The following is a 16,975-nucleotide window of genomic DNA, read 5'->3' on the forward strand; positions in this document are numbered from 1 at the left end:
CAATTCTGTATTATTTAAAAACGGCCCCTCCAAGGCACAGATGGTTCCTGCTGAAAGTTGCACAAAGTTGTATTAGAAGCATCAAGCTTCTCCCTGTCTGACCTCGCATCCCCCACCCCAGCTGCTCAGGGCATCTTCACCTCGTACTTAAGATTTCTCATCTGGGAAAGGAAACAAGAAGGTTCTCCGCTAGCCCTGCAGTTAATTTAGGCTTTGCCACACTTCTCTGCCAATTCTGGCTGTATTAGCAGCTTTTAGCTGTCTCAGCCCACATACCACATTGGCTGTACTACAATAACAGCTCAATTGTCAGAGGATAAATCTTCTTGTGTAAGCATCTGAGGCAAGTCCTAGTTGGAAGCTATTCTGCACGCGAGCAACATCAGGGATGCTGTGGAGTTTTACCCCAGAAGTTCTGGGAACCTTGGTTTTATGGTGAGGCACAATGGTACTCCTCCAGTTCTCACAGCAGACAAAGAGCCAGAAATCTGAAAAATTGGAGAGTCCTGATTCCCAAACTTCTGCGTTCACAGGCCCACAGGGTCTAAAAACAAGCTCTGGGATACCCAGGGTCTCTGCCTCTTGCAGGAGTCAGACTTCTGGGCCCTTTTATGAAAGCTTAACACATTTCATCTCCCTTTGGAAATCAAATCAGAGGTAAATTAAAAACCTTGCCAGGTTGTGAAGACCTCAGCGTACAGCACTGTGCTTTGTTCTTGTTTGCTTTTGTTTTCAGTTAAATTTCTCTAATCATACTCATGAAAAGAACGATGTTATTCATTAGTATTAGTCTCTGCCTCTGTGCCATTGGAAGTCTCCCCATCATCTTTTCTTCTCCAATGCAAAAGGCAAACAACACTTAAAAATGGTTTTACTAAGCTCACAAACCTGTATGGATAGTAAGAGATGTGATGGGGTGATTGTTTTTGCAAGTTATTTTTCCTGCCATTTTTTAAAGTTTGCTGAAGATATTCATTATGATTTACTTCCCTAAACTCAGGACCATGAATCTGGTGATTTTTCTAATAGGTATTTATTTCAGGACAGCTCAGTGCAACACTTCAGCTGAAAGGTAGCCTTACTGAGGAGTCTCACATCTTCCCTTCTGAAGGGAGAAGGGCCCTGTGTGCTGCCTCTACATTGGAGTGCGAAGTCCTGAGTCAACAAGCCGTGTAAAGCCTATGTGTAAATACTGTCCAAAAAAGGCTGCTTTCTTCACTTTCTGCTTTGTCGCTGAAGCGACTGCCTTGTCCCCTCTTCCTCCTCTCCCCCAATCACCCACATTCGCTCCAGGAACAGTCTCCATACCCTAGCAATAAAACACAGCAGAAAATACTGAAAACCAACCTCATGCAGTAAAATAAGTGCTGTTATTAAATTTGTGAGCTGCTTCCATCCTAATACGCCCGGGTAAGCTCTTTTGCTTTTTGAAGAAAACACATGCCAGCTGTTCTGACTCTTACGAAAAATCTACATTGAGTTCTCAATTTTCTAAGAAGTCTGAATTTCTCCTCCTTTGTCACTGACACCCAAATAAAGAAACCAGCTCAAAGCCAAAAATCCTCAAAAACACAACCCAGAGGAGTCATGCTGAAAAGCAAATCGAAAAGAAATCTGAGTCTAGAGCTTCTGCTTTGAATGTCTTCTTTAATCAGGCTCCAAAAGACGAATCCAGCAGGGGAGGGCAGATTCTGCTGGTTTATTTAGTTACTTATTTTAAGTTTTAGTTCAGAGTCAGATTCTCTCAGTGCTCTTCAGTTAACTGAAGGTATTTCAGCATGAGACATCAAATACCAGAGGCCTCCCTGAAATCCGTGTGACTGATCTTACATAATTAACACACACTGAGCTACTTGCTTTGAACCAAAAAGTTTCAAGAGGGTTTCACTAAAGGCACGAAGGCTCTGTGCTTACCTTTTGGGTTGGGTTCGTCCTAATACAGACTTCTATACAAAGTGGGGGAAGCACAACACATGCACACAAACATCAGCTGCACAAAAACTGTGTTCATGTCACTTATCAGCTATTCCTATTTTCACTGACCTTCAGTTTTAACTTAAAAAGTTGGCTGTTAACTAAAATCATATACTTCTACTACAGTAATAATATAGAGGACCAGAGTGTCAGATGAAAAAAAAAAAATAAATTATTTGATTTTATGTGATTTGATTTTATATTTATTTGATTTTATGAATTCCTAATTGGGAGCATTTTGTATGCTGGGGTGCATCTTCTCCACAGGTCACTGGAAGAACAGCAAAAGTAACTCAGATCTGTGTCACTGAGTTAAAGGAGAGCAATAGTATTAGGAAAAACCTAGCACTATAATTAGAATACAAGTAGCGCAGCTCATTTAGGAAGCACTAGCACCCAGAAGATTGGAAAAGATAGAGTGAAATCTCTTTTATATACACCTGAATACATACAGGTTTGCTGTTTTATGCGAACAATGTTCATCAGAAGTTAGTTTTTGTTCTGTGAGTACCTACACATTAATTTGCAGTGTCATTTGTTATCCTGCTAAACCAATTAATGGTATAATAGTTTTCAAATAGTCTTCCAAGCTGTTTTGTTAGATGCATTTCTACTTGAAGTAGTAGGAGATCACCCTTTGTTTTGGCTGAGGCTCCTACATCTCAACATTTTCTGTTTGACCCCCAGATCTGTTGTACTTTCCTTATGCAAAAGCCCTCTGATTTCAGCAGGACCATTCAAACACAAAGATACTTACATGCTTGCAGAATAGGGGCAGTAAGCAAACAGTTTTATTCCCCCTTATTCTACTGTTTCCCTGGCATAAAAACCTTATTTGCCTTCTACAACATTACCTCATACCTTGTCTGTCTTTTTTTCTTGTTTTTCCAATATGGCCATGTTTTCTTTCAGAACTTTCACAATCTCAGCAGGGTTTTTGTGCGATTTACTAAACAAAGGCATGGTTTTTCTTCACCTGGATTTCTTCCTTCAGGATAGAAGAGGATTGCCTTAAAACAAACAAGAAACAAAAACAGCTTTTAAGGTTTATAAGAAAATGCAATAAAAACACACAAAGACATTGTGAACAAGAAAAGGTTATGCCTCAGGAATTATATTTTGCTTCAGCTACTCAGTAGAGCAGTAAAAATTCTCATGTACATTCACAAACCACCACTAGTACATGGAAAGCAGCTACTTAGTACCTGCGCAGGAGCTGGATGCTTCCTAAAGCCCCCTGGACTACAGGTCAGCGCTCCAGTGAGTCTATGCCTACGTCCAACGTTTTTTGGACACTGCGCATCTGGCAGGATCCACTAGATTTCTGATGGGCGTTTCTGCCAAACTTCACCGCTTCATCACAATGCAGATAACTAGCCGCAGATGCCAGCATACCAAAAGTGTCCTTTGTTTAGAGCATCACCAGATAAGGTCCCAGCTTCTCTGCCATCACTCCTCCTTCAGCTGCTTTTTTTCAGCCCGAAGCATCTCGAGAAGAAGCAGCTGAAGCTACCCCCTAAGTCTGACAGACTTCAGGAATTTGTGGGACAGATCTCACCTGTGTAAAACATTGCCTGAATTAAATACGGAACAGAGGGTTAGGCCCAAATACGGACACAAATGTTTTCAGTACATTTAAATGAAAGACTGAACATTTTAACAAAAAAATGGGTTTGTTTGTTAAATTTAAAACATTCTTCCTCTATATGGTTAAAAAGGCGAATACCACAACACTGTATTCATATATGAAAGAAACCAAGTAGCTTCATTTCTGATCCTACATATCATTAAGCTGTGAATTCCCATGGGTTTTGCTGAGGGTCCAATACAAATATTTACTGAAGCCAATGGGCAGACTACAGATGGGAACATGCTCTGGTTAAGGTAGTACCACTTTCCAGGGAGAACACAGCACCATTCTGGACTGTATTCCAGTTTGTCCACTAACAAAGAAGAGGTAAAAAAAAAAATTAGCAAAAATAATGTCAAACTTTCATCTCTTTCCACAACAAAAGACAACCATCACCATCCTTCCACACACATTTTCAAGATTAGTTGTAAAAACATAAATATATATATGCAAACCACTTCAATCTCCTTATTCTTCTTCAACTTTTACAAATAAAATAAAAAAAAGCTTTATACAAGAGGTTTTAAAGGACAGAATTAAACAAACATAATACACAGTATAAAGAAGAAAACAGAATGGCATAACATTTTCCCAGTGGTCCCAAAGCACTGACTCCCCTCATGCTTCCTTATTACTACTGACACACTACAGAGTCCACCATGAAATATGATCCCATTTGTGCCATACATCCATGTGTTACTAATCCCCAAATATCATATGGAATTGATACCCAGATTAGATATACATTGTTTTACAACTATAAATAGCAAACATATAAAACAGCCAAGCATAAAGTTCAAACTCAGAGGAGTACTTAAATAAAAAAATAAATACCTATACAGACTCTGTCCTAGCATCTTATTAAAAACATTTCAAAATATTTCTGCAGATTATCTTTACAAGAACAGTTTCTATGACACGCAGGAAATATTTTCAAATGTCTTGTTTAAACCAAAAGCTCCTTTATAGTGTCCAGAGTAGGGGAATTTGTATTCAGCTTCTCATTTTGTTGCTAGGTCAGTTTTACAGAAATATTTTCCCATTCAACACCTGAAAGCTCACCTCTTTTGGATTTCCATTTTCAAGCTCCTCACGGTTCAGTTCAAATTCATTTTTATTTCTGTAGTTTTGGCTACATAACCTTCCTGACTTGGCTGAGCTCTGAGCTGAGGACTCCTGTTCCTGTGGAGCTCACAACTGCGAGCTTTGGCAGCCCCATCCCACCAGCAACTGAGCAGAGTCACACCTCAACTTGCCAATGTGCAAGACTGAAGGCTGGGTATACTAATGACTAACTCCTCTGGGCACGTTTTGCTACATACAAGCACTGGAAAAGACTGGGATGTCGGTATCATACAATAAATTTGTTTAAACACAAAGCGCCAAGCACCCAATAATTCTGCATGTGCTGCAATTACAAGATTACTAATTCCCAACACACTTTGAGAAGGACCTGATTCTGCATGTTTTTATTAACTGTGAAGATACTGCATGAGGATGTGAAGATGCAAGAGAGAGAGTCTAAGAGCAGCAGCTTAACAGGCACATTGCATTTCAAAAAAAGAAGTATTTTCATCCAAGGTGGGGTAGGCTTATTCAGATTGCTGAAGATACCCCTTCATCTTCCCCTTTTAGAAGTCTCCACACAAGGAAAAGCAAAGGGGGAGATAATTTGATTTTTAAATTGAAATACTCATGAGCTAGAAGTTCTGAGATTTAAAAAAAATGAAATGTTGACTATAAATTATAAATACATTTTCCTCCCAAAACTAACTGACGTAGCTGTCTAGAGTATGGTGTCTGTATTTAAATAATCACTAATTTTGCCACAAAACTCCAACAGCCAGGCTAGTACTTTTCCACTGTATAGTTCAGCCTCACCATCAAATCACCACAGCACTGCTCAGTGACAAGATACCATTCCTCTTCTCTTCACACCCTACCAGTGTCCTAATCACAACAGCAAAATCACCGATAATAGGGCAGGAAGGGACTCAAGAGACTGTTTAGTTCATCCCTCCACTGAACAGAGCCAAGTCTCTGCTTCACTTCATTTATCAGTCTTACATACAAAGCAAAGCATCCGCTGTATGCAAGAGGAGGGAGACGGAGAGAAAAAGGGGAAGAGCCCCAGATGTGCATCAGAGAATGTTTTTGGATTTACCCCTTTTTGGGACACAGTTTTTAACCCATCAGCAGCTGACAAAAGATGATCCATCCAGAAAATATATACTGGCAGCTGCAGGTTATGGTCCCTTTTGCTTCTCCATGCAGGAATCTCCTAGGGGGCACATGCTATTCACAAATAACAGGTGGAAGCAAATGGGTGGAAGCAAAAAAATCTCTTTGCTGAGATTTGGGAGTTCTACCTCTACCTCTTAGTCTTATGACTGGCTATTTCATAAGGCACATGGCAAAACAAGGACTCCTCTGCCCCTGCTTTGCTCCCCATGCTTGGATTCTCTAGCATCAAAGAAAGCATGAGCTCTTCCTAAAGCTCTTAACACAGCTGGGGCATTTCTGCCCTGTCCTCCTCCTTATAACAGCTCTCTGCTCTCTAAGCTTTAACTTGGAAGGTCTTCTCTTCAGTAGAGGCACTAATTTGGTTTAAATTCCCTATTTTCAGTTCAGTTTTTGGAACTTAGTATTTTTCAGGCATTTAGCCCTTTGTCAAGGGTGCTTGAAATCAGCCAGTAAATTCAGAAGTTACCATGAGAAGAGAAGCAGGATGAGAGATTGACAGCGTGACCACAAAAGCTTTGTTTCCTCAAGAAACCAGTCTAAAAATAACTGAAATACAAAGATAAATGGCAACTGAAAAGAATCCAACACAGGCTTACCAAAGGTAGCTCATACAACAATCCCTTACTAATATATTTTTAGACAGAGAAAACACTGTAGAACCCATGCATCTGATGTGGAAATACACTAAACTGAATATAATAGAAAATTAACTAATTGAAGGAAAATTACCATGTAAAGGGAGAATGATCATCTGAGAAGGTAAGAGCAATTTGGAGACAGGATCTTACTTAGAGAGGAATGGGAAGTAAGGGCCTACCCAAAAATTGTGGTGACTCAAAGTAGGAAGATATTATCAACACAGAAGAGGACTGGAATATTATTACCTGAGAAACTGGATGGCCTCAAGGACTGAGATAAAAAAAAAGGGATAAAAATTAAGAGTAACAAGTATCAGATAATCCTGAATGGGAGAAGAGACAGAGAGGTGGTAGATGCCCCAACCCTGGAAACATTCAAGGTCAGGTGAGATGGCGCTCTGAGCAACCTGATCTAGTTGAACAAGTCCCTGATCATTGCAGGGGGGGGTTGGACTAGATGACCTTTAAAGGTCCCTTCCAACACAAACTGTTCTATGATTCTACAAATATCTGCTTCAAGCTGAGGACTTACCATGAGAAATGACAAAGATAGATACTCACCCAATGACTACACTGGTGTTTTATGGACAGGAGAAAGACATAAATACTGGATGAATTAAGAAAGTAACCAGTAGAAGTGCAAAGGTATGCGTGTCTTCGTACAAAGTTTTGATGAAATTTCGTATGTAACATTGTACACAATCCTGAACACCCGCAGTCAAGTAAAACCCACAGAGATTGCAGCGGGTGCAGAGAAGGACCAGACAAATGGGAAAACCAGCATCTCTAGGAGGCTAAAACTGCTCACCTTGGTAAGCTTAGACAAAAAATACACAGAAGCCCAAGAAGTTATTTCAGCTCAAGTAACAATAACACTTTCTTTATGCCAAACAAATGGCTATAAACTGCCGATGAATAAACTTAAGCTGAAAATACAAAGGTTTCCAACTGTTGGAGCTTTGAGATTGTGAAATGACCTGCTCTACCAAGCACACTACAGAGCATCTGTTCATAAATTTTTGACACTGCTGTCTGGCAGCAAGGGATAGGGCTGAATGAGCCCCTTTCTTTCCTACTTTCTAGGAAAACTTTCTCCATCTAATGGTTATTCAACAGCATATGTTTTTATAACATCAGAAACGCACTGTGGACTCTCCTGCATTCATAACGGGGGACCAGCCAACTTCTGAAACATTTAGTTGTGATGATGTGATTTCACTGGTGCTCTCATGAGGAGCTTATGAGACCAAGGAAAGAAACAGCTGTATCTCACCAGACCGACTCTCCCGGCCTTGGAGGTTGTCTCTCCCGGTCGTGGGGGGAACGCCCCGGCAGCGCTGTAGGAGGAACAGTGGTTTCCAAAGCCTGCTGTTGCCATCAGTATTAACAGGACATTTCAGCCGCCAGAGCTAGAGAGTCCAGTGCATTTTATGAGCCATACTTTTACAAAAAAAAACTTTCAGGGAATATAATTCCGTCTTTGTTTGGGAGAAAAAAAATGGCTCTGATTTTATTTTAGGTGACAGAAACACCAAAAGACAATTTTAAAGCACCAGTTTCTAAATGTTTGGCTGTTTCTGTTCAAGTCAGAAAAAAAACAAAATAAAATCACACAGACTAAAGCAGCAAGTTGAATCCAGAGGTAGACAAAGTTTGCCAGATGTGAGTTTTTGGGTATTTAGTAGGCTGTCAAAAGTAACATAACATCCCTTCATACTCAGGACATGCCTCTCTCAGAGGCCTCCAACTCTGGAAAGATTTAACCAAGATGGAAAACACACTTCTGAAAAAAATCTATATACACCTTCTGTTACTCTGCCCCCTCTCCAAAGGAGAAGCTGAAGCACAGAAAGATCAGAAGACTATCCCAAGACCACATAAAAAAAATAATAGTCAATGGCTGTGTCAAGAATGAAAGCTAGGTCACTCAACACCAAAGCCTATGCTAGGTCTTCAAAATATCTCTTCTGCCAGTTTATGTGCTCATAAAGGGAATGCACTAAAATAAAATAATTAGTGTAACTTAAGCTCTTTAATACAACTATAAAGTACACTAAGAGATCTAGTCCTGTTTACAGGCACTCCACCCAATTTCTTTGCTCTTAATCATATAATTTCTCAAAAGATTACAGTGCAACTGAGCTTGTATGCAAGACGAAGGAAAAATGCAAACGGCAACATCACTCTACACACCGACCCATCCCACTGTGAAGTGGCTCAGCAACAAACGCTTCCCTCTGCCCACGAAGGCAACAATGAGAGAGGGCACATAGGCCCATCTATGCACTCTTCGCAGATGTTCCTCCAGACAAGTCATTTGCTCTTCAAAAAATGAATGTGCAAAAAATTTCCTTCCCTTCAAGTATCAGACATCTGTCTTGTCTTAGTTCCTAACCTTCGTCTACTTACCAATCAGAACCAAAACATTTCAGTAACTCATATTGGGTGAGAGCTTCTCTAAAGTAAAAAAGACCTTCATTTTCCATTCATCCCAGTGTGTCTAAGACTCATATATTTTGGGCCTGAATGAGCACACTTTCTTCATAATTTTGCCTTCATAATAAAAGAGATGCCTTATTCCCTCATTTCCCCCCTCCTGCAATATTTGGGAAAACTGTTGCAATTAGAGAGTCATGTACTCAAACGAGGGGATGGAAGCCATCTGATCACCTGGAGAAGTCCAATCTATGCAGTTCACTCACACAACCCATGTTTCATTCTGTAAGCAGAAGGAGTCAGGGCTACACAACAAATAAATTCTCTGCAAATCCTCAATGAGTTGCAGATTTTGGAATGTACATTGCAAAAGAGACAAGAGATTACCAGGAGAGAGGGCAGTTTTATGGTCAAGGTGAATGAATGCTGTCTCTGCTTGGCAACAAAATTATTCCAAAAACTCAAAAATTTACTCATCATAACCCTTGCTGTTGGCTACATGGAATGAAGGTGGATATTGGCTGAAACTCCACCTGAACACACAAAACATTGCAGCAATGCCCAACACTGCCACAAACACCTTTTTTTAATAGGTGGCAAGTATCCTGAAAATCAGATGTGGAAAATAAGTAGGCACCTAACCACCTCTACAGAATGAGAATAATATCACGTAGTTGTTTGGTACTGTTACGGAACTGAAGGCATTCATGGTGATGCTCCACTCAAGTGCTGTGGTGTAGCTCTACGGAAGCACTCAAAGAAATTAATAATTCTGCTTTTAATTGAGTGCTTGAATGCCCATTCATTAAAAACCAAAAAGCCTCTATAGCCTCTCAGCAAACATGAGGGATAAAATGAAACACTGAATAGCTATCTGGTCATGGAGGCTGCAGCTTGATAAATGCTTTGTTCCATGATGGTGCCACCCTGCCCCATGTCTGTTCGCATCCCTACAGCCTCTGTTGGGGTGGCACAGCTGTGGCCACCCAGTGAGCCAGGCCAGGGAACCAACCCAGGTTAACAAAAAATAGCCTGGTGGGGAAAAAAAGGTCACATGGGTTTCCAGTCCAATTCTCCCCACAGTCTTCTAAAGAGCTGTACCAGCACAAGAGGGCAAGAAGGGGATGGAAGGAGAGTAGAGAGATGGGGCTGCTGGAGCAGGTGCTACAGCTCAGATTTTCACCAGCCAAACCAAGAAGAAGGCAGCAATGATGGGAAAGGGGGTATAAATGTGTGATGATATGAAACAAGATTGAAAGTTAATACAAGTATCCTGAGTGGGGTACAGAGTACAGCCTACACTGGCACAGGTAAATGCCAGAATTAAAGTTAGGAACTTTTTGAGTGTTTGACTCTGCTGCCTAGTGTCCTTTTATTGCAGCAAGTCCTGTGCTGCCACATCTATTATTATTATAAAATATTTATTATAAAATATTTGCACACTGAAATGCCAGGTAACATTCAGGTTCTGAACCCATGCAGAAGTGGCATCCTGTAGAACCATACTCACACCTGCATCATTCACCTCTGGATTATCCGTGCTACAGAGATGCTCCTACTCATGCTAACAAACTAAATAGAAGTAGTAGGTTATTACTTTATGTTGAATAAAACTAGGAAGATAAGAAACCAGCAGATTTTACAGCAACCAAATATGCAGGATTGATAAGTCAAGAATATTTGGGATCCTTATTTCTATTTGTCACCATGAAGGTCTTTCAAACCTAAAAAATGTAAGAACTCAATTCCACACCTAACTGTGGGCCATAGTAAAACTCAGTCATGCAGAAAGAAGTCTCTTAACTAATGCCTCTGAAGTACACACAATTCTAAGGTAACAGCCCTTAATAGCTTTTCACTTACTTAAGTAAAAGAGAAACCAAGTTAAATCTCCATTTCTAGTAGTAATAATAACTGTAGAAATAATGGAGACTGGAAATATAATTTAAATAACATAGGGAGCAGCCAAGAAGGAATAGGACTTCCTCTAAACCTATTAGTGAGGAATGTGACTACTATTTTTGCTTTTTGTTCAATATTACTGGAAGTTACCTTTCTACACAGCATTCACTTGACCATCTCCTTAGCAAGCCTGCTGTGTTACTTTCAATAGCTTCCTAACACTTTAAAATAATTTACTATAGCAGTAATTTCACTTTACTACTAATATTAGCCCAAGAAAGACTCTTTGCTCAGGAAAAAAACCCTCCCCTTCGGCTCAATGAAAGTTGTGCCTGATAACGACTTCAGGAATAGCCCATTGCACAGAATTTCAGGTTGACAGAGACCTATTGACTACAAATAACAAGATGGTTAATTTACATACGCCGTTTCTTGTGACAGTTCACGCACACGCTCATCTTCCCGTCATCTCTAACCATTTCCCGCTGCCTTATGCAAGTGGCCACGCTCTCATTCCTCCGCATCCCAAGAGCCAGTCCGCAGCTGCAGGCAGTCAGCGGAGAGCAGCAAGGGAAATGATTTATTGCAGATATTTTATTTTTGGAAACGGCACTGTAAATAAAGCCATTTCCAGAGATATTCCATGGACACGGAGCGCTTGGTCGTGGAGCCAGCGCCTTATGTAACAGGAGGAGCATTGTTTAGGGTTGCCTGCTTTAAAAAGCCACTCCTGGTAACACAGTTTACAAAGCTATAAAAAGCTTCCAGTGTTAACTATTGAGAACAAGCAGGCAAGTGGCTCCTTACGAAAAAGGCTGGTGCTAACTGGGAAAAAAAAGAAAAGTTGTGTTAAATCACTTAACTTCCCGTCACTCAGAGGGACATCATCTTGGCTGACACTTACTGTGTGGGGAAAGGTGGGGGGTCCTAGGCAGCCCCGTGCAGCCCCATGGCCAGGTGCTGAAGACAGGTCTGCCGCCTCCCTGCAGCCGCCGTCACTGAGCTTCCATTTAATTCCGCTTTATTCCCCCTTCTCCCCGGGGGGTTATCGACACGTGGCAAGAGACAAGGGATCCCGCGGACTCAGCCTCCCGCTCTTCTTCTGCCGGGTGACCGTCAGCCTCTGGGAAAGCGTTAGCAGAAAGGATCGCTGGAACACGCACAGGCGCTCGCAAGCAGCTGTAAATTTCCACTCCCGGCCTTGCTCCGGAGCTCCTCGCCGTTCCTGCTCCCACCAGCTCCGTGGCTGGGTGTGCAGTTTTTTCCTCACTGCCCTCCCCGCTTCCCACTCCCTCGTCGTCTGGCTGGCAGGCTCACACCCACCCCCCACACACACCCGCTTCAAACTCCACGTCAGAGGAATGCCTGGAAAAGCAAAGGAAGAAGCGATCACTCTGCTGAGAGGTTCCTCCAGGGTTAAGGGAGGAGATGCGAGGATTTCGCATCACTTCTGTAAGTTTCCATTTCCCTCTGAAGTCTGTTGGTGTAGGAGAGGCATCGCTGACGGGTCCTCGCACCATCACGTGGCGGAGGCTGCTGGAATTAAATTATTCACCTTGCCGTCCTGCTGGGAATGCAAATAAGGCAGCCCAACAGCCGGCTGCTGTTACAAGATAATAATAAAGATCAACATGCTCACGCACCACATCTTTCAGCGGAGTCCTGCCCAGAGAAGCCGAAGTTAAGCTCCTTCCTGCCTGACTGTAAATTATAACATAAAGATAATACTTTTTCACAGTAATACTTGGGGGGTGGAGAGGGATGGGGTGTGAGAACTGCAGTATAGTTTAAGCAAAATTTAAATCCCACTGAAGAAATGCATTAGCCTAAAGTATTTTTTCAAAGGCTAATGTGAAGGGGAAAAAAAAAAAATCATACAATTAAAATATTCTGAAACAAGTGCTACCAGCTATTATCAAGCACAGAAATACAGTAAAATGCAATTAAAGGAATTTTTTAATGCTTCACTTTTCTCTCTTGGCAGCTATTGCTCAGCAAGCACCACATATTCCCCAAGGGAACTGCGAGTGCCTTTCCCCCCCACTCCCTGGCTGTCTAACAGGCATTGAAAGCAGGGAAAGGAGGATGCTCTAACAGCCACCATGGGCTCTGCAGGATGGGATTTAAATCCCATCCTCACCCGGATCTCAGCTGAGACCCAGCAGGGATGAGAGCCCAGAACGTATTTATGCTGAGCTCACAAGCTCAGAGCTCCTGTTCCCTCTTCCTCGGGGCAAAGCCCCGCCAAAGTCTCACATTATTAAAAATAATTCTGTATACTACATTTGCTTGGGGAACTAATTTCAGCCCTTGCTGCATAGCAGCACTGGAGTCACATCAGATCTTAATTTAGGGCTCACCTGCAGTAGCTGTGCACAGCCCTACATTAGAGGCAACCAAAAAAGCATGAGAAACCTCCTTTCTGAGGAATACAGATGAAACAGCCACCTTTTAAAGGGCTAACATTCTTTGCTAGCAATCCCAGCTCCTAACCAAGGCAAAGAGGAGTATCCCAAATCCTCACTTGGAAGAGCCAAGGATCAGCCCGGCTTCAGTCACTCCCCATCCCTCCTGGGCTCAGGGAAGCAGCAGCAGTCTCTGCTCCCACAACCTCCCTGCCTTTGCTCCTGCCTTCATATGGGAGGTGCTCTCAACTTATCTGCAAAGCGTGCCACCGTTTGTGCTTACGCTTTACCTAGCAGACCACCAAAATACCTCAGCCCCATATTTTTGGGCTGCCATGAATGGTGCTGGGAATAGGCACTGGTGCTGCTCCTGCTGCATCCAAAAGCGCTGCGACAAGTGACACCAAGTGGCAATTTCTGCTCCAAAGCTGTAGTGAGATATTCCTCCAGCACAGAATTGAAGGCTTCACATTAGGTATCTGGGCTAGGTTTCATCTCCAAGCCACCAGAGAGATCAGCGAAGGATGCTGTGGACACCAAGCTCGGAGAGGGACAAGCCACCCTCCAAAGCAGCATCTTTCTCCACAAAACTTAGCGGGCATGGGGACAACCAGCACAGGCCAACATTTCATAACACAAAGGCCTTGGGGATTAAAAACCAGCACTGGGCACTGGTTCATGGGTGCCTTGCTCTGCCCCAGTTGGGTGGGCAGAGGGAAGGGGCAATGCGCTCTATGGCGCCTTACACCCACTCCGGGGTTGGCCCTTTCTTTTTTATCCGATACCGTGGCCGCCAGGTAAACGCCACAATGAAAGTCAAACAATAAAAACTCTGCCCTTGGGCTGCTACTGAAGGTACCGGCTTTTCCTAAGGCAACACAAAAATCTAGGCATGTTATGTCATTAATTTGCACTGTGTGTTTTCAAGGGACTAATTCCTTTTTTTTCCCTCCTGAGGGAAATTACATCCTTTCCATAGTGCATCCACTACTACTTCAACACATAAAAAGACACCCCTCTTAACCCCATGGAGTTAAACATTGGCAGGTCCTGCTCTGCAGTTGAACAGTCACAAAAATGATTGAATAATCACAAAAAAAAAAAAAAAAAAGCTAGTTTAGTTGCACAATAAGAGGCCCCCACTACATAATCTGTGTATCATCAAGTTCCCTGAAGTATTCATGGCACATTCTGAGTAAACAGCCTTTTGGAAGCATAAGAACTTTTATCTAGAAAATTACTACCCTCTGCTTCAGACTAAATACGCCTGCTTTCCTGCTCTGAGGAGTAAATGTAATATGCACTCACTTTACAGTTCACTTCTGTGGTCTTCTACCTGAGGTAATACTTTTGGACTTCAGTAGGAGGCCTCCACACCAGGCGAGCAAGAAACATGCCTGCCCCTATCCCTGCATTGCAGCAGGAGAAACAGTGCAAAGCAGAGCAGCTAAAGGGGCAAGGGAAAAAAAAACTTCTGCTTTTCCAATACTCTGTTTCATCTTCAGTGCAGTTAATTCTCAGATGACAGGAAAAGCCTTTGAACCATCCAACAGGAATTAAGCCGTAATTACTTCGTGCATTTACCTGTTGTTTTTTTTTTTTTTTTGCTGCCAAGAGGTTATTAAATATTTCAAAAGAAATGTTTGCTTCAATTCATAATTTGTCACCATCTCAAACATGGAATGACGTAATTATGAACAGCCAACAATTCTTTATAGTCTCAAAGTACACTGAAAACAAATCTCTGTGCCCTGCTAAAGGACGCCAGCCTCCACTATTTAAATTCCATTATATTTGTTTCCTTTAAAGTGAGCACAGTCCTCAGGCTAAAGCATGGTTAGAGTACTTTTGAGAAATGTTTGTCCTTGTTTTCATAACCTAAAATCATGCCATCTAATAAAGACCAGAGGAAGAAAACCCCAGTCCATTATTCCTGCCCTTTCCATTTATTTTCTAAAGTGGAAAAGAGAAATTAGGGAGCTTGAACAATGAGTGTAGTAGCAATAAATTACAGAGGTGGATGATAAACACACAGTACATATATATTAATTCTGCTCATTTAATCACCCACTTCCAGTCTGTCTACCTCCTCCGAGATGACTTCCAGCATTCCAAAGCCCTCAGCAGTCTCAGATAGTAAAAACAAAAAATTTAATTCTTTTGCCCCAAAACTGCTCAATGCCAAGGCCCCAGCCCATCAAAATTCAATTCTCCACAGTGACAGGTTTAGTTGTGTAATACTGGATTATCAAGAAGAGAAACTGTAGGATTCTAAAAAGATTCCCCCACCCTCCAAAGCCTGCAAACTAAAGAACAGCCCCCCACACGAGATTTTGTTCTACTCTTACAGATCCCAAGATATCAACATTATGGCAATTTATCAAGGTCGAGGGAACTGAAAACAAATTACTTATATTATCTACATCATAAAGTTGTTACACTTTAACTCAAGGCATTTCATTTTACGACAAAGCAATATAAAAAGTGTGCCCAACAACACTTCTAAAACCTCAAAAGATAAGAGACTTTACAGTAACTTTGTTCTTATAGGTTATTCTACCAGCTCGCAGATACTCATTTTTTCCTCAGATCACAGAATCATAGAATGGTTAGAGTTGGAAGGGACCTTAAAGATCATCAAGCTCCAACCCCCCTGTCACGGGCAGGGACACCTCCACTAGAGCAGACGCTCAAAGCCCCATCCAGCCTGGCCTTAAACACTTCCAGGGATGGGGCATCCACAACTTCCATGGGCAAGCTGTTCCAGTGCTTCACCACCCTCACAGTAAAGAATTTCTTCCTGGTATCTAATCTAAATCTCCCCTCTTCCAATTTAAAACCATTACCCCTTGTCCTGTCACTGCATCTCCTGACAGAGCCCCTCTCCGGCTCTCCTGTAGGCTCCCTTCAGATATTGGAAGGCTGCTATGAGGTCTCCCCGGAGACTTCTCTTCTCCAGGCTGAACAACCCCAGCTCTCTCAGCCTGTCTTCATAGGGGAGGTGCTCCATCCCTCTGATCATCTTCGTGGCCCTCTGCTGGACCCGTTCCAACAGGTCCATGTCCTTCCTGTGTTGAGGACTCCAAAGCTGGACACAGTATTCCAGGTGGGGTCTCACGAGCGCAGAGTAGAGGGGTAGAATCACCTCCCTCAACCTGCTGGCCACACTTCTCTTGATGCAGCTCAGGATGCGGTTGGCTTTCTGGGCTGCCAGTGCGCACTGCCGGCTCATGTTGAGCTTCTCATCCACCAACACCCCCAAGTCCTTCTCCTCAGGGCTGCTCTCCAGCCATTCTCCGCCCAACCTGTATTTGTGCCTGGGATTGCCACGTCCCAGGTGCAGGACCCTGCACTTGGCTTGGTTGAACTTCATGCAATTTGCACGAGCCCATCTCTCAAGCCTGTCCAGGTCCCTCTGGATGGCATCCCTTCCCTCCAGCGTGTTGATCGCGCCACCGAGCTTGGTGTCGTTGGCAAACTTGCTGAGGGTGCACTCCATCCCACTGTCCATGTCTCCGACAAAGATGTTGAACAGCACTGGTCCCAGTATCGAGCCCTGAGGAACTCCACTTGTCACTGGCTGCCAACTGGACATTGAACCATTGACCACAACCCTTTGAGTGCGGCCAGTCAGCCAGTTCCTGATCCACCAAGTGGTCCATCCATCGAACCCATGACTTTCCAATTTTGAGACCAGGATGTCGTGCGGGACAGTGTCAAACACTTTGCATAAGTCCAGGTAGATG

General features: G+C 42.7%; 1 protein-coding gene across 1 annotated transcript in view; it reads right to left on the bottom strand.

The window, feature by feature from the left end:
• CAB39L (calcium binding protein 39 like) overlaps positions 1-12,303 on the bottom strand; it is a 45,780-nt gene extending 33,477 nt beyond the window's left edge. The window contains exons 1-2 of the mRNA XM_074151608.1: positions 11,729-12,303; positions 2,836-2,984 (exon numbers count right to left, since the gene is read on the bottom strand). Coding sequence (XP_074007709.1) covers positions 2,836-2,937 — 102 coding nt within the window. The 5' untranslated portion in view covers positions 2,938-2,984; positions 11,729-12,303. The remainder of the gene's footprint in view (positions 1-2,835; positions 2,985-11,728) is intronic.
• Between the last annotated feature and the right edge of the window lie 4,672 nt (positions 12,304-16,975).

Source organism: Numenius arquata, chromosome 1, assembly GCF_964106895.1.
Source record: "Numenius arquata chromosome 1, bNumArq3.hap1.1, whole genome shotgun sequence".
NCBI classification, from domain to species: domain Eukaryota; kingdom Metazoa; phylum Chordata; class Aves; order Charadriiformes; family Scolopacidae; genus Numenius; species Numenius arquata.